This window comes from Heteronotia binoei, chromosome 13 (assembly GCF_032191835.1).
Source record: "Heteronotia binoei isolate CCM8104 ecotype False Entrance Well chromosome 13, APGP_CSIRO_Hbin_v1, whole genome shotgun sequence".
In the NCBI taxonomy this organism is placed as follows: domain Eukaryota; kingdom Metazoa; phylum Chordata; class Lepidosauria; order Squamata; family Gekkonidae; genus Heteronotia; species Heteronotia binoei.
This window is the reverse complement of record NC_083235.1, coordinates 63,134,225-63,158,438: the sequence shown is the minus strand read 5'-3', so window position 1 is coordinate 63,158,438 and position 24,214 is coordinate 63,134,225. Positions and strand designations below refer to the sequence as shown.

Below are 24,214 nucleotides of genomic sequence, written 5' to 3'. Positions count from 1 at the left end.
TCCGCCGAGGGAGAACAATTCAAGCCAGCAAAATTAATGCAAATAGTTTTTCTATTTGAAGTCATGTGGGGAGAGCCTAACCTGCGCGCGCGCGCGCACACACACACAGCCCGTCACCCTAGGCAAATGCATAGGTCCAGAGCTTTTTTGTACAAAAAGCCCAGCAGGAACTCAGCAGTGTATTAGACCACATCCCCTAATATTAGCATATTAGGTCACACACTCATTAGCATATTAGGCCATACAATCTGGGATAATCAAGTGCAAACAACTGTGACAGTAACTTTTCCAGGCCCTGCAGCAATTCTGGCCGGCCAGCCAGGCCCCAGGGAGGCAGCTGCACAGTACATCTGGGCCCTGTGATCCCTGCCTGGCCCTGAGGAGGCTGCTGCACAGCGCAGCTGGGTCCCATGATCCTCGCTGGCCAGCCAGGCCCCAAGGAAGCTGCCACATGGCTCGGTTCGATCCAGCAATCCCCGAGGGCCACACCAAGTGACTTCGAGGATGGCCCTCGGGACAGAGGTTCCCCACCCCTGCTTTAGGAGGCATTGCTCTGAAGAACAGTTGTTTCAATGGTAATGGCAGAAAAGATGGTCCTGCAGATATATGGGTCCGGTGCCATTAAGGGCTTTGTAGGTGATAGAACCTTGAGTTAAGCCACTGGTAGCTAATGGAAAGTCTGCAAGGTGGGAGTGATATGTTGATTTTGCTTAGCGCCCAACACTACTTAGACCATGCTTGATTTTCAAGGGAAAAAGGGTGGCACAGATGGGTGCTCCCATTTTACCCTCTCAACAGCCATGCAATCCTGTGGAGGTTTATTCGTAATTTGTATTGAACTTTGTGGTACACTTAAAAGGATTAGGATTGCAGCTCCATAGACAGTGACATACCTACGAACCTTAAAGGGAGCTTGACCTGTATCCAGATGAGGAACAAACAACCACATTTGAGGTTTCATTGTCCAACACGAAGGGAGCTGCAATTTACCAAATTGACTGAAGTACCAAAAAAAAAAAAAGCAGCGCATCTTCATTCAGTTGTTTCCAATGGTTTCAATACACTCCGAGACAAGAATCTTGCTGGAGCAGATGTAGGTGTTCATTCCCAACCATCTGCAGCTTCTGTACACCCTTTTCCCAACATGCAAAACTAACAAACCCATCCCTGAACTGTATTTCTGAAGACAGACTCAACCCATCTTGTTTTTACTTTTAACATTTTTTATTTTGTGTAAAAAAGGCAAATTTAGTGAATTATTTTCATCTTGTACACAAAGTTATAATTTTAATGCTTTTACACGTCCATGCTTGAAAATCTGCAGTCTGGTAAAAATGAAAGTAACATTTTTCACTGAGTTATGTACATTTCATTAGAGGTTTTAAAATGCTCCCATTTGACCACATTACCAAGAAAATAAAACATTGAATTTATACAGATATTGATCTATATATCAAATACATACAGAATGATGTAAAAACCCTATTATGTTTTTTTTTAAAAAAAACTTCTGCCCGGATAAAGTTTTCCTGGGGCAAAAGTTGTTGGTTTTTTTTCTTTTTTTTTATAAATGGCTGAGACTGTACTTAAATATGAAAATTAAAAAGAAACAAATTTCAATTTAATCACAGTTTAATCCCTTTCCAATAAAGGATTGTTACCAAATATATTAGCACCATAATACAAATATGGATGGGAGAAGGTGTTCACATCACATAAAAATGACAACAATAAAAACAAACACACACTGAAACCCGTGTTAGTATCAATAGAACAAGAAACTGCTAACTGCTTTTGCTTTACTCAGATTCAGTAAGGAAATTTAAAAAGAAACTTAAAAAGCATCAGCTAAGATTCTGAGCAGTGAGAAGGAGCACTTGTGACACAATTTACCTTGTCTGCGGTGCCCTTCTCCATAGAAAATCCTGCCACGTGCCAACTACTGAAATTTGCTAACCCTTAGCATCAGTATAGGCCTCAGACCCCTGACCGACACCCCCACCCCATCCCCAACACTATCCCAAATTGTTTGCGTAAATCAATTCACAGTAAAAAATAAAATAATGTTCTTAGCGCTACATTATACCAAAAATGCATGCATGCCAAAAGCAATTAAAGCTGCACAAAGAAAAGCTTACTGTCTTCCCTGGCATCTGCTATGTTATGAGGCCACAAATAAATGCTGTGCAGAATCAAGAATGAAGTAGATTCCTATTCAATGAACGTGGAACAGAACCAGTCAAGATAGTTGCATGGCATATAAATAAGAAGTTTAAAAACAGGTGTGAGGTTCCAAAATTTAAATTTCTACTATATGCACAGATCTCTCGGGGCATGAAATTCTGCCCACAAAAAAGAAACGGGTAAGAGATCAGTAGTGACAGCAATATGGCATAATACACAGTATACTCGCCTCCCACTACTGGGACCATTCTCCTTTAAATATGCAGATCTATTTCCAGACACCTGAGGACTAGCAACAGTGCACTAATCAAGGCTAGCATTCCACAGTATGATTTAAGGTCTGACCTGGTCCAGCAGGCTATTTTGAATGTTTCAGGTTCACTTTCTAGGCTGATGTGGCAGGGGACTGAGGCTGGCTATGGATTTCCCTGCAGCTGCCATGTTCAACAGAGGTAGAAGTAGGGTTGCCATCTGTTTTCCTAACAAAGGTTATGTGCTTTAAAAGAGCCACTTAGCTGGCAGAAATTCAACAGGCGATGCTTCCAAGTATAAATGTGCAGTGATAAAACTCTTGAATATCTGTCTGCTGTGTAGCTTCTAAAAAGATACAAAGCATGTCAGGAAAAAGGTGGCAACTCCAGCTGGATGTATTGGTTCAAGCTCAAGTTCAGACTACGTCTATACAAGAATCTATTTATACACAAATTAAAGCTTATACTGTAACTTCCTCATGACAAAAGAAACTACGACTGTTCGGGAAGTGCAGCAGAATGCGGTGGTAGAATCGCAAGGGGGCAATCACATATTAAAAGTTCTCTTGTGTAGAAGTCCTCTGGGGAGGGGAACCCTAGCATATCAGGGAGAAAGGCTTTTCCCTAGCCCTTTCTCCATGCTGTGCTAGTTTCCCACTTACAGGGAACTATGAATGTCGAGGGAACTTTTAAAAACGTATGCACCTTCCTGCAGTGATACAAAATATTCTACCGCCTAATTCTGCTGCCTGGGTAGTCCGGGTGTACTCTAGGCCTTGTTCTGGATCTCTTTTTCACATTAAGCAGTATTATGCATACAAGTGGTCCCTACTAAAATCATAAGAAACATAAGCCACTACTCTTAAGTCCTTCTGACTACGTAAGTTAATGTGGAACACATTCTCTCCTTGAGCACTGATCTCGATTTCCTGCTAGTCCTGCATAGTTTACTATTTTAATTACGCGTGGCCCAGATTGACAGAGCCTCGCCAACCGGGAAGAACAGTGGATGACTACCATGTCTTGGTCACAAGTTCCTCAGGACTGTATGTCTGTTAGGTCATTCTATCCCAAAAGCTGGACAGTCAGGTAACACGAGTTACGCCTTTGTTTGGGGAGGCACTGGCTTTCAAGAAATCAATGTAAAGTAACATATTACTAGAAGAAGAAAAAAGAAGATATAGTTAGACTGTTTTGACGAGGACACTGGAAATTAATATTGGCCGTGATCCAGTGAGCTCCTTTATGTCTGCGCACAATACAGCTTTCTGCTTCTCCCCTCCAGAGAGCAGCCCTCCTGTGCTGCTTATGAGCTGTTTTGTAAATGGGAGAAGTTTAAAACACAACAGGAACTTTTAAGGATGACGTGGGGTAAGCATGCCGCTCGGAAAAAGAAAGAAGGCCCAGCTAGACCCGGAAGTTCCCCTCACAGTTCTCTGGATCATGACCATAATCATTATAGGACATAAAGTATCCAATTCACCGGCAATTGACACCGAAAATCCGTTTTTAAAATATGTATACATGTAGCAGTTGTCAAAAATGGCCCAACTATATCGAAAAATGACTAGAAACTGCTCTCATACATTCCTATACTATACAGAAAAAAATGTACTTCCAGTAGTTACTACAAAAATTTTACACCATTATCCCCTCTTGCATAGAATGTGGTAAACCTTTGCATATCGACAACGGTACATACCCAACAATAGAGCAAAACAATTAAGAAAAGAATCGAATTGCTGGTTTTCAATTTTCTACGCATTTTAAAAATTCAAAACAATGATATGCCAAACAAAACAAAAAAAACCTGTCTCTGGGGCTTTTGTAGGTTGCTAGTCATAGGCTTGAAGGTTGTAGAGGTTAATCAATAGAATTAATTCCTTCTAAATCCTACCCTAAAAAAAATTTGACAAGTTATACTGCTCTAAATAGGACCTGCTATGACCCAGAAGCACTTTATAGAACATAAGCAGTTAATTCCTGAGAGTTTAGTTAATGAACCTTACTGGTAAAAGCAAAACTCTTGACATACATCATCCCGTCACAACACCACAGAGTGGAGATGTCAGCATGGTCAATTCCATCTGCTGATATCCAGATTTAACTCTCTGCAAAAAGATTCTAGGTAATTCAGCATGCTTGTATTTTTGCCACACCAGTCACAACCAGCTATGGAAAAAGATGCTCATGTAAAACTATTAGCAGCCAAGTTGAAGAAAACAGGATGCCTAAATTCAGGTCCAAACACAATCTTCAGGCAAATCAGTTTAATTCACTACAAGCTAAAAGCTCTTCTGCACTAGTGACAAAGCAAAATACCAAAGCAGGCTTTGCACCTTCCCATGCTGCATTTCTCACTTCTTCATCTGTTGTCTTCCAGTATGACAAAAAGCAAAACTGCAGATGTTTCTGCACAAAAGGGCCTTTCAAGTATAGTATATCTCCCTTTCCTTGCATGACAAAACTCCCAAGCTGATTTCCATTCTAAAATCGCTCCAGTTAAAATCCCTTGACACTTTGCTGATTTGCTTGAATGTCCCAAAAATTCAAAACGCAAACCAGAATACAACTGTATCTAGTCCACCACTCACTAACCTCAACAGGGACTGGACTAGAACATGATTTAACAGAATGTCAGGTAGATAAGAAGCATGTCACTTTTTTGAAAAAAATACTCTCCTGTTCAGACTCCATTCCAACTTATTTGAGTATGTTTTCACCACCCTAAGATTTTAGTTGCAAGATTTGACAATGGAAAAGACAGATTATATGAATTCTGTAGCTTTAACATTCAGAATCTCCCAGCTTGTACCAGAAGGTTCACTTGTTACGACAGTTCACTTGCATTTTCTACTACCAACCTCCAAGGGTTTCCTGCAATCCTGCTCATTAAGCTTTTTAATTCTTACCAAAAAATTAGAGTTTCATTTTTCAAACAATGCACAATAAATCTGAACTTGAAAATATTACAAAAATTCTTTCAAAAGCTTCAAATACAACACAAAAGTGTCATTTTTGTAATAAATTGAAAAATCTTTTTTTTTCACTAAAATAGTTTCCCCGCCCTCCAAAAATTCTCAATTGAAATCTTATCTCCAATTAGCAAAGTGCCTTTAGTAGAAGCTGTCCAATTGTATCCTCAGAATGGGAATGTCAGTCTCGCAGAAAGGCTTTTTTTATACAGGCTTCAAAGAGCGGCTTTAGGGTTCTTGCTTGATGTAGTGGCTGGCAGACCCATTGCTTTCCTGATCAGATGCTCCTTGAAGAAAGTTGTATTCTTCTCCATCTAGTAACTCTTCCTTCAGCTGCAGTGAAGATACTAAACATGAAAAAGGAGGTTCAAAGTTAATTCAATGACTATATGAAGACACTAGGAACATATCTTTGCAGTTAATTTTTTTGTGAAGTAGCCCATAACGCTCAAACTTTTGATGCTACATTTGTAAGAAGTAAAATGTAAGCTCTAAAGCTCATGCTGGAAAACGAAATTTTAAATTCAGTATGCATACTGAGAACCTCCCAAAGTTGTATGTTGGTGAATTGAAACGGAAAATATGACTGGAGGGACAGGACGCAGGAAATGAAAATGTACACGGAGATACTGTGAGGATTCAAATGTAATTTCCATCCAGTTGTTTCAGAGATATTTATTTTGCGCTGTCAACAGAATCTTCATCGTATCGATCCACAGTTCCCATGAATTTTTGAGGAGAAACATTCTAACTCTGATGACAGAAAAGAATGAAACACATAAGTGGCTAAGGAGCGGATGCTTTCTATCAAAGGAAGGAACTGGACACTGGGTCCAAAACAAATAAAAGCCCACTGCTGGGTCACCCTTGGGAAAGAGATTCACTACACTGGATCGACCTAGTTACACTCTCATTATTTATTGTTTCAGCAGCACTTATCAGAAAGCAAAGTGCTTTACGGTCATATTATTTGTTCTCACAACCCCCCCCCCCCCCACCAAAAAAACCCTCACTACTTGTGGTACGGATCAGGAAAATGAGACTGACAATTATTCACCACCAAACCACATGATGAGTTTTTACCAGAAGTGGGACTTTGAAGCTAGATCTTATCTGAGTCCAAATTCAACACTCCTTGAAAAACTACACGTTGATTCTCATGGCTGATATTCAATTATTATAGTTGTGGGCCAAGGTAGGGAGTAAACAATTTATCCTTTACGATTGCCCTTATATTATTTAGTCAGAACTTAGGTATTAAACCACATTGTAACTATACAGCTGACAGCAAAATAAGCAGGGCTGTTATCCAAGTGAAGACATTTTAGTTGATTAATTATATCTCTATCAAATCTTCTTAAATTACTTGAGTTTGGCTCCCATGGATCCATTCTATTTGTGGAGGCATCTTCCCCCAGCACAAGGAATCTTTCCTGATGCAAGAGCCTGATATATGAGGACAGAGCTCCTTCCACCATAGGAAAGCTCCCCACCATGAATAGAAAGATTAACACCGATCAGAGTAAACACTTTCTCTCATATAGAGGAAGGAATGGTTCTGCTAATGTGGTACTTTCCCCCAACTTTAGTGTTATAACACCATCTACCTCAGTACATAAAAAGCATTATAACTACAAACAAAAATGAGGTTGCACCTACCTGTAACGGTTGTTCATCAGGTTGTCTCCTGTGCAAGCACACATTGGGCCTCCATCTAAGCAAACCTGCCATGGAAGATTCATTTCCAAATTTTTTTTAAAAGGCCTCTAGAGGGTGCTTCTCTCCTTTTGAGCCACTGTGACCCATCCTTCTAGCCTAAATGGTCACATGGTTGATGGGAGGAAGTTCCTCCTCCCCTCAGTTCTGCCTGAGTCACCATGACAAAATCTAAATGAGAACTCACAGTGGGGCAGGCAGAGAGAAATGTGTGCCTGCACAGAAGACAACTCAATGAACAATGGTTACAGATAAGTGCAACCTTCTTTTCATCTTCAGCCTTCTGTGCAGTCCCCCACTGTGGTGTTCCCAAGCTACAATATAGGAGGTGAGATGAAGTTCTCACCTTATATATTACTGGAACAGCAAGTACAGGACAGCCTTGCCAACCTCAGGTTCTTTTCTTGCCTGCAGGTCCAGAGTGTAATATTTCACAAACGTGTCCATGGATGACCAGGTAGCAGATCTGCAGATTTCAAGCAGGTTGAATGAGCATAAATTTGCAAAGGAGATGACATCCCCTGCCTTTTTGTAACAGTTTTATTGCAAACACAATCCATCTTGATAATGATTGTGAGGACACTGGTTTCCCTTTATTGCATCCAACATATGAAAGAAAGAGGTTAATGCAGTTCCTGAATAGTCGTGATCTCTTGAGGTAGAACAGTAACACCCGCTTGATATCTAGGGTGTGTGATGCACATTCGGGGAAGAGGAGGGATTGGGAAAAACCATAGGCAACATAATAGCTTGTAACAGGTGGAATGTGGACACCACCTTAGGTAGAAATGCTAAAGTAGGCCTGGGTACTATATGTTCTGCAAAGAATTTCAAAAATAGGGGGTCAGCAAAGTCACTAGTTCTCTAATTCGTCTAACTGAAGTTATAGCAACTAAAAAACAAACTTAGACTGACAACAGGTCCATTGAACAAGTGGCCATGGGCTCAAATGGCTTTAGCATCAGTTGTGAGGGATCTAAAGAGACCACCGCAGAACCAAAATGGGGTCTAGGGCATACATGTTCATCAACCCTTTAAGAAACTGCTTAGAAAGCTGATGGGAGAATATCAACTGGCCCTTGATGTGAGAATGGAAGGTGAATATGGCTGCCAAGTGAACCTTTACTGAGGAGTAGGCCAACCCCTGGGATTTCAAGTGAATAGGCAATGGAGAACTACAGATATTATCATGATATGGGGGAATAACCCTTCAAATGGGTCCACGCTTATTTTCATAACAGCATCTGGTAGATGCCTTTCAGGAATTACACAGGAATATGCAGGGGACAAGTTACTCATCAATCTCCACTCTGCGAGGTTGAAAGGAGAGATGTTGTGATGCAGCAGCTGTCCTATCTTCAACAGGTCGGGGGCTTCCAGGAGGTGAATATAGATCCCTCTGGATCCCTTAAGGGAACGGGTAAACCACACCTGTCGATGCCAAAAGGGTGTTATGAGAATGGCCTCCAAGTGGTCCTCTAGTAACTTTGCCACTGCCTTTGTCAAGAGGAGGGGGGAACAGGTAGAAAAAAGGTACCCTTCCAAATAAACAGGAAGGTGTCCCCTATGGACAGAGAGTCCAGATAGGAAACAGAAACACTGGACCTTGCTGTTGCGATGAGTGGCAAAAAGATCTACTGCAGGGTTTCCACACAGGTCGGAGATGGGTTGGATGTATTGCTTCATGAGTGACCATTCATGACTGACTGAATTGATCCTGCTGAGAGTATTGGTTAGGAAACTGTTCTCTTGCAATATAGATACACTGATTTGCAGGGTCTGGATATCAGGTTACAGTGTCTTGTTCAGCTTCTCAAAATAACAAAGTCAAAGGAAGCTTCCAAAATCCAGTGTTGTGCAGTCCAAGGCATTGAATGTACACATTGTGCCCACATCCAAAAAGCCTCTCTTGGGAGGCTTTATAGCTGAATGCCCAAGTGTCATGCTTCCAACCAGCTGCTCAGGGATAGTCCTGCAAAGATTCATCTTAAATATCAGTAGGCAACTGGTGATAAGCCAGGAGGTGTGCACTATGTTGTCTATCTAAACATATGGAGCAGAGGTCCATCATTGGCTATTAGCCACAGCTTATTGATGGAACTCTCTGTCTAGGGCAGTGATGCTCTGTATTGTTTTTGCTTGGAGGGGGCAATAGTGGGAGGGCCTCTAGTGTCCTGGCCCCACTGATGGACCTCCTGAAGGCACCTGGGTTTTTTGGCCACTGTGTAACACACAGTGTTGGACTGGATGGGCCATTGGCCTTATTCAACATGGCTTCTCTTATGTTCTTATAGACAGCTTCAAGAGGGGATTGGACCTGTAGTTCAGCTCTCAGTCTTCATCTACGATGTTCCAAAGGTGCAGGTGATCTTGGGGGTCTGGGCATGGCCAACTGACTTTCACACACCCATAAGAGGAGGCATCAGGCGTTATGATCACCTTATGCTGTCTTAACATGAAAGGGGAAAGCTGAAAATAGGTTTTCATCCTGTAACCACCAGGATAATTCTTTAATAGCATATCTTGGTATAAAGAACTGATGGTGGAGGGGAGTGTACTTCTGACTTGAATTTAGATACAAACCATATCCACAATGGTTGCATGATTACTCTGAAAGGGTAGGACAGTGGTGGTAGCTACCATTAGTCTCAGCAATCTCTGGATCAACAGTGCACTCTGGAAATGGTAGCATGACAGGTGAACAATCAGAACCTTTATTACCACACCTCTAGTAACTGAGAGGTAGCCCTTTGCCAATAAGGAATTAAGGGACACCCCAGTGAACTGGATGGTCTGAGTAGGCTCCAATTTTGACTTTTTTCCAATTAACAGTTAGGCCTCAGACATGACACATTCTTGACTTGATTCAGCTACTAATCGTCACTTGTCCAGGCAAGAGAATATGGTGCATCCTCTTGGACAAAGGAAAGCAACAACAGAAGCCATGCAGTTTGTAAATACACAGAGGGCAGTTGCCAAGTCAAAGGGCAAGTTACTAACTGCCAACACTGCATAGGTAATCCTTTCCCTCGCACTTAAAACAGAGATGCTTTATTTAATTGAATTTCTACCCCGCCCTTCCCTCATGCAGGCTCAGGGCAGTTCCTGTACTCCTTGTGAACTGCAACATAAATCTTAGAGATTTATTTTATTTAGCTAATTTCTATTCCACCCTTTCCCACGAAGGGCTCAGAGCAGAGTACAACAGATTGATAACTGCAAACTAAGTATAAGGTTTTAATAATTGGAACACAGATGCCAATGCGTCCATTTGAAACTTTGTCAACCAGAGGAACTTATTCAAATGTCTAAGTTACAAAATAGGATGAGAACCACCATCTTCCTAATCAACAATGAAGAATTTAAAATAGAATCTGGGCAATAGGTCAGGTTTCAGAACCTCCTTGACTGCCTCCTGTAACAATGTAGTGAGCTGGTATTCTGACTCTGGAAGACGGTTATCCACTGCCTTAGAAACCCTTTGAACTGGCGGCAATGAAACAGATTCTAACCTATAACCCTCAGCCACAACAGATAAAACCCACTTGTCATCAGTACTACTACTCCAGCATGACAAAAAAGGGACACACCTTGTCCCTGAAGGCTGGACTGAGGTCAAAGAACCGCTCTAGCCTGAAGGTCAGTTTGAAAAAGTCATCCTGAGAATCCCTAGAAGAGGCAAGTTGCTGCCCTAGTTTCTGTTTGGGTCCACTTCTTCTCGAAGCCAAGGTGGAAAAGTAGAGGCCAGCCTCTGAAAAGGATACTGGAATCTGGACATGTTATAGGGACACTGGTCCCTATGCGATTGGTACACTAAGACTTGAATGTAGGTAGGCACTGCCTCAGATGATGATAACTGCTGCTGTGTCTGCGTCTGTGGTAAGGTCGGTCAGGGGTTGCAGTGTCACCGTCGATGGGTATGCCGATTGCAGTGCTCTTGAGGTCGGTGCTGTCGATGTCGAGGGTTGTGCACTAAGCATCGATGTCAAGGTGGTGGTCACCATCGATATTGAGGTTGTAGTTGGCATCGATATAGAGGTTGTGCTCGATGTGGTCACCATCGATGGCGCTGTCAGTTTCGTGGTCGACTGTTGGGCTGGAGGAAGCAGGCCCATGGTTTTGCCGATGGCGGTAGAAGCCTGGGAGCAAGATGTTTCCTTCTTCCCAGTTTTGTGCTTCTTTTTATGGGTGACCTGTTCCGTTGCCAAATCTCCCCGCTCTTTGTTGGGGGGAGGCAGCAATTGTCTGGTCGATTAGGGAGTGCAGCACGAGGGAGAACTTGAGAAGGTGGCTTCAAAGCTGAGCCGCTCGATTTGTCAGTGTTTGCTTCCCGAAGCTCCAACAATGTGCGCACCGTTCAACGTTGTGGCCCTCTCCCAAGCAGAGTAAGCACAGGGAGTGACCATCTGTGGATGGGAGTTTCGCTCGGCACTTTGAGCACCTTTTTAAAAAGGTGGTGGCCCTTTCCCTGTCTGCCAGGGTAGGTGGGGCGGGGGAGAGAGAAAACACTCTCAAGAAAGGTTGAAAACTTCTTTTTAGGACAATGAAGACGAGATGGACGAAAAAGAAGGCGACAACAGAGACGAGAATGAAGACGAGGAGGAGAAAAGGAAGAATCGAAGGGCTTGAAACACTGAGCAAGGTACACGAGGTCTGTACAGGGCAGTGGCAAAAAAGAAACTGAGTGGGAGGCGGTCCTCTCCTCCGGACCTGGTCATGCACAGTGACCACTTCCAGCCGGAGGGGAGGGCCGCCAAAGGAAAGAGATGCTGATGCTTCTTTGAAAATCACCGAGGTTGGATTCAAGCAGGGCATCAAACCCAAGTGGGGGACTGCACAGGGACCACCAAGATCAAGTCCTGCTCAACTGGTATTCACAGGTGGGCCTGCACGTGGCATGGAGGCCATGTTAATGTTTTAATATGTTTAATGATGTTTGCCGCCTCAACTAAAAGCCTGGCAGAACAGCTCTGTTTTACAGGCCCTGTGCAATTGCAACAAGCTCCGCAGGGCCTGATTATCCAATGGGACCTGGTTCACCAGGTTGGGGCCAGGACAGAAAAGGGTGTGGGGAAGCATATGAGGCTGCTCTGGGAGGGGGGGGGAGCTAAAAACCTAGCATTCTGTTGGCAGAAGTCCTTGTGCTCATGATAATGCTGCAATGGATCCAACCCACAGATATAACACATCTGTGATAATTAGCCTAAAACCAGATACGAGGCTTGATGGACTATTGATACTCATATCCCAAAACCCTATTTTTATTATTTACAACAACTTCAACAGAGCAGAAAGACTCAGAAAGCAATCCAAAGAAGGTCTAATTAGAATCCTAGTCAGGTCTGTTCAACAGAGCTTATTTCCAGGAAAGAGTTTTTAGGATTGTCATTCAGCTGGAAATAACTAGTTGGTTCATTCAGTCCAACAGCCTGTCACAATTCTCCTTTTTGTTTATGACAGTCAGCTTTTACTCAGGCTAAACAAGTCCTTCACCCATGTACTGATTGCTTTCTAGACCTAGTATTGCTATTGTTTTCTCTCCTTTGTTTTTACCCTTCTTAAAATGAGGCTACTATAACTAGAATATAGTCTTCCAAGCAGGGCCTTATTCCTACACAATTCTTACACTAGAGTAAAGCCTTCCTCCTAAACAATGGCTCAGAGCCATAGATTTTAATGTACAGCAATGAATGCACATGTATGATCATGAAAGAGATGGTTGGGTGCAGTCGTCTTAGAAAGTGAGCATCACATAGACCTGATTCAATTTGGATCGTCATCTGGGTTACCCTAGGCACTGCAAGAAGGTATTTACTCTTTGCCATGCACAGAATCAGAAGATTCAGTTCGGTAAGATGGCCTATATGAAGTGGCCTTCTTATACAGGCTCCACTTTTTCTGGCATATTTTAGTTCTTTAAAAGAGGAACTCCAAATGACACTTGCCCTTTTTTGTTACACTGTTGGCTGCAGACGGATTCATCATTGGCAATGCAACGCCCACACTCATTTTACTTTGGTTGTGTATTCCCCCTCTTCTCCATTAAGACGTGATGCCTTATTTACAGTAAAAATGGGGAAATTAATACTTGGCATCAGGCTGAAAGAATTGTTGTGAGGGCACCTAGTGAAGCTGATGGACCACCAAATCAGGATGGTCAAAAGGAAATCTACTCAATGAGAGATTCGACTGTGGAAGTCACTGCCAGTGGACATAGCGATGGCCATGAGCATAGATGGATTTTAAAAAGGATTAGCCAGAGGAGGGTACGTTCATCAATGGCTACTAGCTAAGATTACCAAAAGGAAATCTCCATATTTTGAGGCAGTAAAGCTCTGAATACCTGTGCAACACTTCATCCTCCATGCCTTGTTTGTAGGCCCTCCATGGCAACTACTTAGCCACATTGTGAAACACAATGCTGGACCAGATGGTCCATTCAGCTCATCCAACAGGACACCCTATGTTATCTGGTGAAAAAATAGAGCCTAAATTGGAGATTATGCCTCCTTCTGATGCAAGCGGCATTTCTGCTTGCACAAGATTTTCACAGATTCCTCCTCCTACTGCTGACACCTTCCCCTGAACCTGAGTTTCAAATGCCCTACAAGAGCCGAAGTTCAAGCTGCATCAGGAAGGGGAAGGTTGTTCTATTATTTTACCTTGCATGTACGTGTGTGTGTAAAAAAAAATGTTTTTAATTTTCTTCTGAACTTCCTTTCTAGGGCAGCTCATCAAGCTGAACACAGCCCATCCTTTTTCAGTCTCAATTGCAGAGAGAAAGATGAAGGTTTTATCAAGCTCTTGGAAAGATCTTATACATTTGGCATGATAGGTCACATTCCAAAGCCTTGCCTCTCCCTCACCTTTCGTTCTCTACCTAGATGTAGAGAGCAATCCTGAATTACACCCTCTAAAGCTAATGTAGTTCTAACCTCCATAGGCTTAGAACTACATTACTAGCCTCCTGTATGTTCAACTTTTTAGATAGCAAGCGGTCAGATTTTTCTTTACTTCTCAGAATGCCTGGTGTGCTACTACAGTCCCATGGTTTGCAACAGAACCTAAAATCCATAACTCCTCCTGCCAGAGGCGTCACTAGGGTGGGTTGCACCCTGGGGTGTAACTGATTCAAGTCACCCCCCCCCCCATTGGGCATCACCCCTTTTGGAGGGCTGCATCACCCCCTCCCTTCCCTTTGGCTGCCTCTCAAACCAGGCAGCGCTTGCCGTTGGTGGGAGGGGAAGCGCTCTCTCTCTCTCACACACACACACAAACTCTCCCTTCTGTGTTTCTCCGGCGGGCAGGCGGGCGCGCGCCATTGGGCCGAGTGCGCGTGCAGGCGCATTCCCATTCCCTGCTCCTCTCTCTCTTCACTCCCTTTCTCTTCCCCTCTCCTGGCGAGGATTGGTCGCCTGGGGCCAATGAGAATGCTCTGGGGGAGGGCCGATGGCCCCCTTGGCCCCGCCCTAGTGACGCTGCTGCCTCCTGCTACATTTGCTTCCTAATTTAACATGTGTGTACATGCACGTATGTATAAAAATAAAAATGGCAGCCTATATTATATTGGAGCCCGCCCCATGCTAAGCTGGATGGTTTGCAAGAGCTACTTAGAAGCTGGTTTCACCACGTGCACACCATTGCCTTTCAGCCACAACTCATTGTGTGTGTTTCAACGTAAGCCAAAGGAGTCTTACTTCAATGTCTTAAAACTGCCTTCTTTGTAATGGTCTTCCTAATTTTCAAGGATTGTTCAGCATAACTAAGTAAAGCCCTGTTTATATTGAATATCATGCTTTTTATTATGTAAGCACTCCCCCGTGAAACAATTGGAACTCTTCTCCCTCTTGTATCCATGAACTGAATATAAGGACTTTTAAACAACATGGGAGACATATTTAAACATGCACTCCTTCATTTACAGTTCAACACAGTACATTCCCATCAGATTCAAAGAATGTAATGACTCTGAATTACAGCCTCTTTCAGCAGCTATGAGATTCTTCTCAACTATAGCCATATCATCCTGGGAACAGAGAGAAAAGGTTGGTTCCTTTAGGACCACAGAATTCCTTTCCCCTGCATTAAAGCCACAGCTGGAAGTTTTGCCATAAAACACTGGACAATGTTTTATGTAGATTTCCCTGGTAATTTTAACTGGTATTCAATTTGATTATTTAAGGGATTATCAAACACTTAATGGTTTTATACTGAATTTTGGTTTTCATTTGGCTTCTTGTATCCATCGCCAAGATGGGGGTGACCAAGTAAAATGGAAACATTTAGGAACAGTACTTTCAACAGGCTCAAGCAGGGGTGTCAAAACTCATTTGTTACAAGGGACAGACCTAACATAACGTCACTTTGTTGGGCTAGGCCACGCGTGCCATAAAATATGAGATACCAGAGATATAAACTTTATTTATTTCAGATGCCAAATGGCAATAGCAGGCTTGATTGGATTACGCGTGATATGCAGAGGGGTGGTAGGCGTGGAGATATCAGCACTGCTAATGAGACAGGAAACTTAAGTCTCAGTTTGGTACAGGAGGATTCAGTCCAGGAGGACGCAAAGTACAAAGGGAAATAAGTCTGAAGATGTGAGGAGTGATTCATGAAGAACATACCCTACCACAAATAACGTGCTCATTTATAGCCCCTTTTGACAGCAACACGTGTATGCCATCTTTGAGGACTTGGGGCAGCGGAGTTAGTGAAAAATGGCTCATACGAGAGAGCTTGAAAAATTCTATTGCGTACCCGCCCCCCCCCCCCCCCCGATGATAGTGAGGACTCAGATGTGATATATTCCCAGAGGGGCAGGAATGGACAAAGTCTGGTGCCCAAGGGTAGGGTGGTGGTGGGAGGCAGATCCAGAGAGACAAAGTCAAAGAGACTGCTTAGTCTGCAATGTATAATACTTGGTCTGTTGTGGTTTCTGCTTAGAAGGGTAGGCTCGCTTGGGCGCAGAAGGCTTACAACACTTCCAAGAGTCTGAGGAAAATAATGGCTTCCTTTGATGGGAGGACAACCACTGATGCAGCTTGAATTGTTTAGATGAGGCAGAGGTGGTAACCCCCCCAGTCATTGCACACGTTTGGACTATCATCAACATTTGAAAGGACCAGATCCTTGGTTGAATGGAATTTGCCCTCCCTGTTAAATGGCAGATCTTTAATCTTATTCTTAAAGTCAGGCTGGAGAGAAGTCATACATAGCCAAGCATGCCTGCAAGGAGACACCAAAGTAGCCATGACCCTTTAAAAAAAAAACAGCACAATATTTTATTTATTAAATTTTAGAAGTTCAATAATGTAACAAAAGACAAAAATATCCAGTCTCAGAACCTGGGGTAGCCAATTTCTGGGAAGGTTCAGGCAATTCAGAAATTAAATGTATGAACTTGTTTGCTAGATTAAAGGTATAGGCAGCAAAGTAAGCTAAATAATTGTGAAGTTCACTCAGAGTTGGTGCCAAAGTATGAAGTTTACGACCTACAGTGTCTCTTGCGACCGTCCCTGTCAGGAAGTGTAGGATAACAAGATTGTTTAGCTTTGAAGGCAGCCTGTACAATTACTGAATAGGGTGCTGGTGGGACAAGAGGACTTTCGCATGAAATCAAAATGGTGGGGCACCAGAGGATGGAAGCTGGAGTTCCCCAGGTTTCTTTTAAAGCAGCCAAATGAACTCGAAGCATAGGCAGTATAATAGCTGGTGGAAGTTCAGATTGAACCAATTTATAGACAAGGTCATTAACCTCTGGTACATCCATAGGTATCTGAATTCCCAAGGCATCAAACATCCCATTAGTTTGGTGATGAGTTCCAAATAGGGCTTAGAACTCTCTAATGGTGAAAGTGCATAAGGATGTGTTATGTCAGGGTCTGGTGAAGTATTCAGAGGGCCCTTGGGTTCAGACCCTGAGCTGTTGGAATTGTGAAGAATTTGAATCTGGATCAGTGGGTTTAGCCAAGTCATCAGGCATATACAAGGGTAGGAAATCAGGAGTCAGTACAGAGGAAGATTCTGGCTTTGGTGCACTCCCAGCACAGCAGACAGTTGCAATGGAGTTTTTTGGTATTGATGGTTTTGAAGGAGCAGCATCATATAGCAGAGCATTGCGAAGAGACTGGATATAATTTGTAACCTCATGTGGATGATAGTAGGTCTGGTGCCATTGGCAGTCTTCATAATGGGATTGGAAACGGGACTCGTGGTGGTCAGCATAATATTGATGTTTAAAGGTTCTGAGACCTAGAATCTGATGAGTAATGGTGACGATATCCATGCTGATCCCAACAATGGTAACAATAAAATGGTGATCTGGACCATCGAGAGTCCCATCCAATAGAGGAAGGATGCAATTGACTTTGAGGACTACAAACATCACGGAAAGTGCTGGGAGGATGGCATGGAGAACTGATGGGCGAATATCCTTAAGCTAGTTGGTACAAGTCAAAACACCGGTATCATAAATGGCAGTGTCAGATATGAGAAAGTGACTTTGATGGAAGCCAGCCGAGAAGGAGAAGGCAGGAACTTATTGAGCTGTGCCACAGCCAATGGCAGCAGAGTTGAACTATTCAGAATAGGAGAGAACAACTACAGATTCAGAGTGACCCATCGAAGTCTTAAGCATGAGTTGGTATCGAGGCTGTTATTGATATCAGAGCCAAGGTCATGGACTGGGTTGAAGTCATTGGCTCTGGAAACTTCCGGGCTGAGGAATCTAAAAAAGATCCCAGAGGGCGTTCGTTCTTCTTGTCAGACAATGTTTAGCCTTGTGAGAAGCAGCCAACAAGGCAGAATCTCCCCTCTCTTTTGGGGGAGGTGGCAAGGACTTAGGAGGTGGACTGCACCATAGCAGGAAGCACAGAAGCCTCCAAAAGATGGCTGCCAAGGCAGGCAATGCAGGTTTTTTGGACCTGCTTTCCGAAACTTCAGCAATGGATGAAAGAGTCTATCTTGTGCCCTTCTTCAGACAAAGTAGGCAGAGTTAGTGACTGCTGGACGATGGTAACTTCACCCTGCACCTTTTTTAAAAGGTAGTTTTCCCCTTTGAATCCACCAGAGCAAGCGTGGGGAGAAGTAGAAAAAAGAAAACACTCATAAAGGGTCATTTTTTGGGGGGAAGGGGGTGAAGAGAATGATGAGAAGAAATTTAAAGAGTCCAAAAGAAAAAAAAATAGGCAAATTGAAGATGCTGAGGTGATGAGGTGGAGAGAACACAAGAAGATGCAGATGAGGCAGCAGTGAGGCAGAAACTGAGTGGGGATGGAGCTTTCTCCTCAGCTCCACGCATGCTCAGTAGCAGCCTGCTTTCCAGAGCAGAAGAAAAAGGCCACCAAAAAGACGCTGACACTGCTATTGGAGATCTCCAAGGTCGGGTTCGTGGGCAAGCCCAAAACCCATTTGTGGGACTGCACAGGGACCACAAAGAAGATCAAAACATTGTCGATCTTAAAGAAGGTGACTCAATTTTTCTCTCTGGCTCTTTCCCTCCCTCTCGCTCTCTCTGAAGAAAGAAAAACTGTGCTTGCACACAAAAGCTTATACTTGGAACAAAATGTAGTTGGTCTGCTGCCACAGGAAGCCATTTTTCTCTCTCTCTTTCTCTGGCTCTTTTCTTCTCCCTCCCTCCCCAGATGAGGGGGAGGAGCCCTCAGCCCACTGAGGGAAGGCTTTCTTCTCCTCTGCAAAGCAGAAAATAGGAGAGACTGGGCAAAAGGAGCTGTGATGCAAGAAACAGGAAGTAGGAAGCAGCAGACAACCAATTGCTTAGCGGACCAGACTTGGGTCCTGCAGGGGATGGATATGCCCCACGTGCCGTATGTTTGACACCCCTGCTCTATTGTATCTAAGAACTCACTATGTTGCTAAACATATTTGACATTAATAAATTTAAAATTTCAATGCTCCCTCCAGCAAGAATTATAGTTTTAACACAGAAAAAGTTTAAAAGCTGAGATATTACAGAAGAAGCATTAGAGCTGAATGCATAGGAAGTAGATTCAGTTCAGACAAGCTTTTAAGACCATCTTGTCTTGGTCAAAAGCATCATACAAAGCAAATTATCATGACAACTGCATGAAAAATAGTTAAAATTAAACTGCAAAGTGCAAAACAAAGTATTGTTGAAGTTTAATGAATGCAATATCCATATAAACCAAAGGACTGATGATCAAATAATTAAAACAATGCGGAGGGGATCAACGACCCCGGAGAGAAAAGTGGGCAACAGGGAACAATCACACTGTACAGCTGCTTCTCTTGTATGCTTCATGAGAAGCATCCATTAGTTGCTATTCTCGATGACAAGGCGGTGAGTTCAACTGATCTTTGCTTTAATCCAAATGGCAGTTCACATTATCAACACCGACAGAAGCGTCTTTTTAAAAATTATAAAGGAGTCTGTTGTGGTGCTGTTTCAAAGTTCAACCTGATTCTACTTGGAACCTTACTAAAACATACAGGCCATTCAGTTTCTGTCTTAGTACGATTCTATACCATCTTCCTCGTTGACACACATTCCTCTGCTAAACAAAATTTTTAAAAATCAAGCATTAAAATGTGGACATTATAATTATACATCTTCAATAATATGCAATTCTATGTAGCCAATGCAAACTTTTGTCTCTTCCCCATATACCCATGTGTTTTGCCCTCCGAGTCTTCAGATTAAAACATACTTCCTTTTCTTTTAGCAGCCTACAAGAGCACCAGAATTCATCAAAGCAGCTAAATGCTTCTGTCACTTGCCTGTTGTCAGGCTGTACACCTATAACCCTCTTTTCAGCAACACTATACCCACAGGGGTGGCCAACGGTAGCTCTCCAGATTTTTTTTTTGCCTACAACTCCCATCAGCCCCAGCCAGCATGGCCAATGGCTGGGGCTGACGGGAGTCGTAGGCAAAAAAACATCTGGAGAGCTACCGTTGGCCACCCCTGCTATACCAGTTCAGTAACTTATTTTAAAGTGACGTGTCACCCAAGAAAAGGGGAAGCGGCCTGAGGGAAGATCAAATAATATAAAGGCTAATCAAAATACATATCAAAATACTTCCCCTGCAGGAGAGTGTCCCACCTGCCTCATTCTTTGTCATTCCTAATCTCACCAGGGTTTTATGTCATGACAGCAGTTACCTTCACACCACTTGCGGGAGGCTTTTAAAGGCCCTTTGAGTGTAACAAGCTTCTGACTTGTGGCTCAAGGGACCAGTAAACTTTTTCCATGGTCATGGCAGGAGCTTAACTCCTGTACCATGGAGCTCTAGGGGAGACAAGACATCCAGGAATTGGGAGTTTCAAACCATGGACCCGATTTTAAACATTACCAACACAAACATGATTTTTTTTTTTGTCAGACCACAAGTTTGCTCAGCATTTCAAGTTCACTAAATTATCGTATTCATGACCATTACCAACAAGGGTATGGCAACTATATACCTCACTTCCCCTCTACTATAGTTCAACCTGTATAATCTCTTCAATGAAGAAAGTAATTAAATAAGTTCAGAATTAGATAAGTTAGTTTGTCTCAAAACTCAGTAAATTTCTGTAGCTGGGTAGGACACCCAGCATGCTCTTCAAAAGGTTTTGCATGTTAAGTGGGTTTGGGGGGTGGGGGGGGAGAGACACAACTTCGGTAGACATCTGAATTTTTCATCATTTTCCAGATAGTGGCTTCGCTATTGATGTATGCATGCCACATTAAAGCTGAAAACATGAACGAGTCATGATTGGTATTTATTGTGAAATGCAGACCTCCATTATATCTCCATGAGGATCATGAGGATCCCTTGAAGGAGAGCCCAGGAGGGAAAGCACTCAACAGTACTTTTGATCCAACTTTTCATCAAGGAAAATATATTAAAAACAAGACTTCTTGCTATGAAATTACATTTCTTTATTCTGCAGTAAGCATCTTCCTCGTGTCAATAAGCTTTAATTTTGCACTAAGTAAGATAAAATATGGGTGCTTATGTATGCACTGTACCAAACACATACATCACTAGTAGTGTCATTAGCCAATGAATGGCCAAAATCCAAATGTCTACCCAAGATTACCTTCTGCTAAACACCCTGCAAAGTTTCTCTCAGTGCGCAAGTCCTGCTTCATTGCTCATGAAAATGTTCTCATTTGAATCTTGCGCTTGAAATAAAACTAGATGGTTCTGCAGGTGCAAACACTTCCGGCTGCAAAGCATGATTTTACCATATCTAGTCTAATGCAGCACCCCAAGAGGCCTCCTCAAATTATTGTTCTCAGATTTCAAGGGGCCCCCTCAGGCTCCAGCATTACAGGGGAGTTGGGACAATCATACTCAATGCGAGGAAGCCTTTGCACCTACAGAAACATCTAGTCTGGATCCTATCCTTGCTTATGGAGAAAAGACCACATAACCTACTTCAGCTTTGCCTCTTTAAACAAGTGGACCTCCACTTACAGTTATTAGATTCAGATGACCAAGAGAAAGGAGCCACACTTGCATGGAGGACGGAGGGGCGGAATCTCTGTTCCAGTCAATACGGTTCTCCCTCACACTTTCTCCCCACCCAGGAAAGCTTTTCTTCTTGTTCCATTTTTACATGAAAAAGTCACTTGGAATGTGATGCAGCTCAAACACATGGGACCCAGTGTTCTGGGTAATTAAAAGTAAAAGAATTTTTTTTTTTGCGATCTAGTTGCACTGCCTTTAACATCTGTCTGCCTTACAGACATAAAGGGCATGGGAGGGGGGGGAGCAACCCAAGATTGGGGAGTCAGCTCTGAATGCTCAACAGGAGACAGCTAACACCGGTGCTAACCATCAAGAGCCTTGACTTCTCTTTATCAATGGAGGCTCAGGTAGCACATATTGCCACATTTGCATTCTTCCAACTTCATCAGGTCAGGTAACTTGCCCTCTACCTACCTCTCAAGTCCCGACCTTGTCACAGTGATCCATGCAACTGTCACCTCAAGACTAGATTACTGTAACTCGCTCTACATAGGGGGCTGATACGGAAATTACTTGTCCGGAATGCAGTGGCATGGGTACTTACAGGTACCTCAATGATTACACACATTCAATATGTGCTTCACCAGCTGCATTGGCTCCAAGACAAGTACAGAATCTGCTTCAAGGTTTTGGTCCTGATCTTTAAGGCCCTTAACAGTCAGGGGGCAACGTACCTGTGGGACCGCCTCAACTGGTATGCCCCTCAAAAGAGTTTTACACTCAGGAGAGCAAAATTTATTGGTGATCCCTGGCATGAAAGATGTCCAGCTGTCCTCAATTAGAGCCAGGGCCTTTTTGGTCATGGTCTGGTGGGACTCTCTACATAGCAACATCCACACACTGCAGAAAATGCTCAGTTCTGCAGGGCGTGTAAAATGAAGATGTTCCACCAGACCTACAGGAGAGGTAGCAACGGGTTTTATCATTGTAAAGGATAAAGAACGTTGTGACAGCAGATGCAAGCCTTCTAAGATTCCCGCTCCTTGGACCTTCAGGAGTTAAGTTAATTTGAATCTATCCCTGCAGGATAGAGCTGACAGCTGTAGTGAGTTAAGCCTGGGGTATCTTGAGCTGGAGAAGCAAGCGCCCAGAGTTGAATTTGGGGGAGAGGAGACAATGCTTTTAGTCGCAGCTGGTGGTTGTGTGATGTCTGAGATTTATCTTATCTTGCCTGTTGGAAAACGCTCTCCCCAGAAGCTGTAGTAAAGAATTGCTTGAAGTCTTGGAACTTTTACTGTGGCAACTCCTGTGAAGTCTACATGGGCTAAGTATGATTATTTTGACTTCTTGCTTTTCACCTTTCCTCCTATTTGGTTCTTGGAAGTAATAAATAAAGAAGAACTATGTGTTAACTGAATAAGGAGTCTCCTTTTGTGCCGTAAATAGCTCGCAGCTGGGTTGAAGAGCCCTATCTGTAGGGTTTCTGGAGTGGCAACCTTCTTTACAATCTTGGCTTCCATCTGGTCTTACCAATCCCAGCGTGCGTTCCACTCTATGGAGGGAGTGAAGTTATGCTTATGGTGTCTTTAATCTGGAGAAACTATACTGATTTATCTGTTTTAACCATTTGTTATTTTCTATTTGCTGTTTTTAATGATTTACATTTAATTTATGATGCACACCACTCTGAGCCCTTCAGGGGAGGGTGATTTATAGAGGGTGATTATAGATTTATATGCTAACAAGAACAGTGTGAAGGCATAAAACTCAGCAGCCTTCCTCATATCGTTTTGATATAGTAAACTCAGTGATGGAAGAACTACTGTAGAACCTCTTAAGTTGCCTTGAGCTCTCTGGAGAAAAACAGCATATAAAAGTTAAGCAAATCCAATAAGCACAGCAACAGAAGAGGAGTGGTGCACTGACAAAGGGCATAAAAGTTGCCTTCAAACTTGGGGTCAACCTGATAATTAAAATCCACAGAGCCTTCAGTGGAGGCCCTGGTTGCTGCTGTTGCCAGGTTTGCCTTTTATCATCTGAGGCAGGTCAGGCAACTCGTTCCCTATCTTTCCTCCCAGGACTTAGCAACAGTGATCCACACAATGGTCACTTCCAGGTTGGATTACTGTAACTTGCTCTATGCGGGGCTGCCCTTGAACCTGACCTGGAAACTCTAGCTAGTACAGAATGCTGACAGCAGCATCTGTGTGGGCACGCATTCAACCAGTGCTATGCCAACTGCACTGATGACCAGTTGAGTATTGGATCCGCTTCGAGGTTATGGTGGTTTTTAAAGCCCTACATGGCCTGGGACCAGCATACCTTTGGAAACATCTCTTCCCACATATGCCTTAGAGAGCCTTGCATTTCACAGACCAACATCCACTGGTAGTCCCTGGTCCAAAAGATGTCTGCTTAGCCTCAACCAGGGCCAGGACCTTTTCTGCCCCGATCCCGGCCTGGTGGAACGTGCTCCCAATTGAAATCAGGGTCCTGTGGAACTTCTTAACAGTTCTACAGGCCATACAGAATGTAGCTATTCCACCAGGCCTTTGGCTGAGATGGTGGATGCTTCCACCAACACGGCCTCCCCTGCCCATAGTAAGTCTACGGATGCTTCCACTCCTGCTAATTTCTAACAGAAAG

General features: G+C 43.2%; 1 protein-coding gene across 8 annotated transcripts in view; it reads right to left on the bottom strand.

Annotated features, from left to right (window-relative positions):
- Window positions 1–1,205: 1,205 nt before the first annotated feature.
- Window positions 1,206–24,214, bottom strand: part of MBTD1 (mbt domain containing 1) — an 86,684-nt gene continuing 63,675 nt past the window's right edge. For 7 of the 8 annotated variants that reach the window (XM_060253003.1, XM_060253002.1, XM_060252997.1 and 4 more), the window contains one exon: window positions 1,206–5,757. In XM_060253003.1, coding sequence (XP_060108986.1) covers window positions 5,639–5,757 — 119 coding nt within the window. In that variant the 3' untranslated portion in view covers window positions 1,206–5,638. Of the gene's footprint in view, window positions 5,758–19,443; window positions 19,663–24,214 lie in introns of those variants that run through there. The other variant, XM_060252999.1, reaches the window with a different exon arrangement.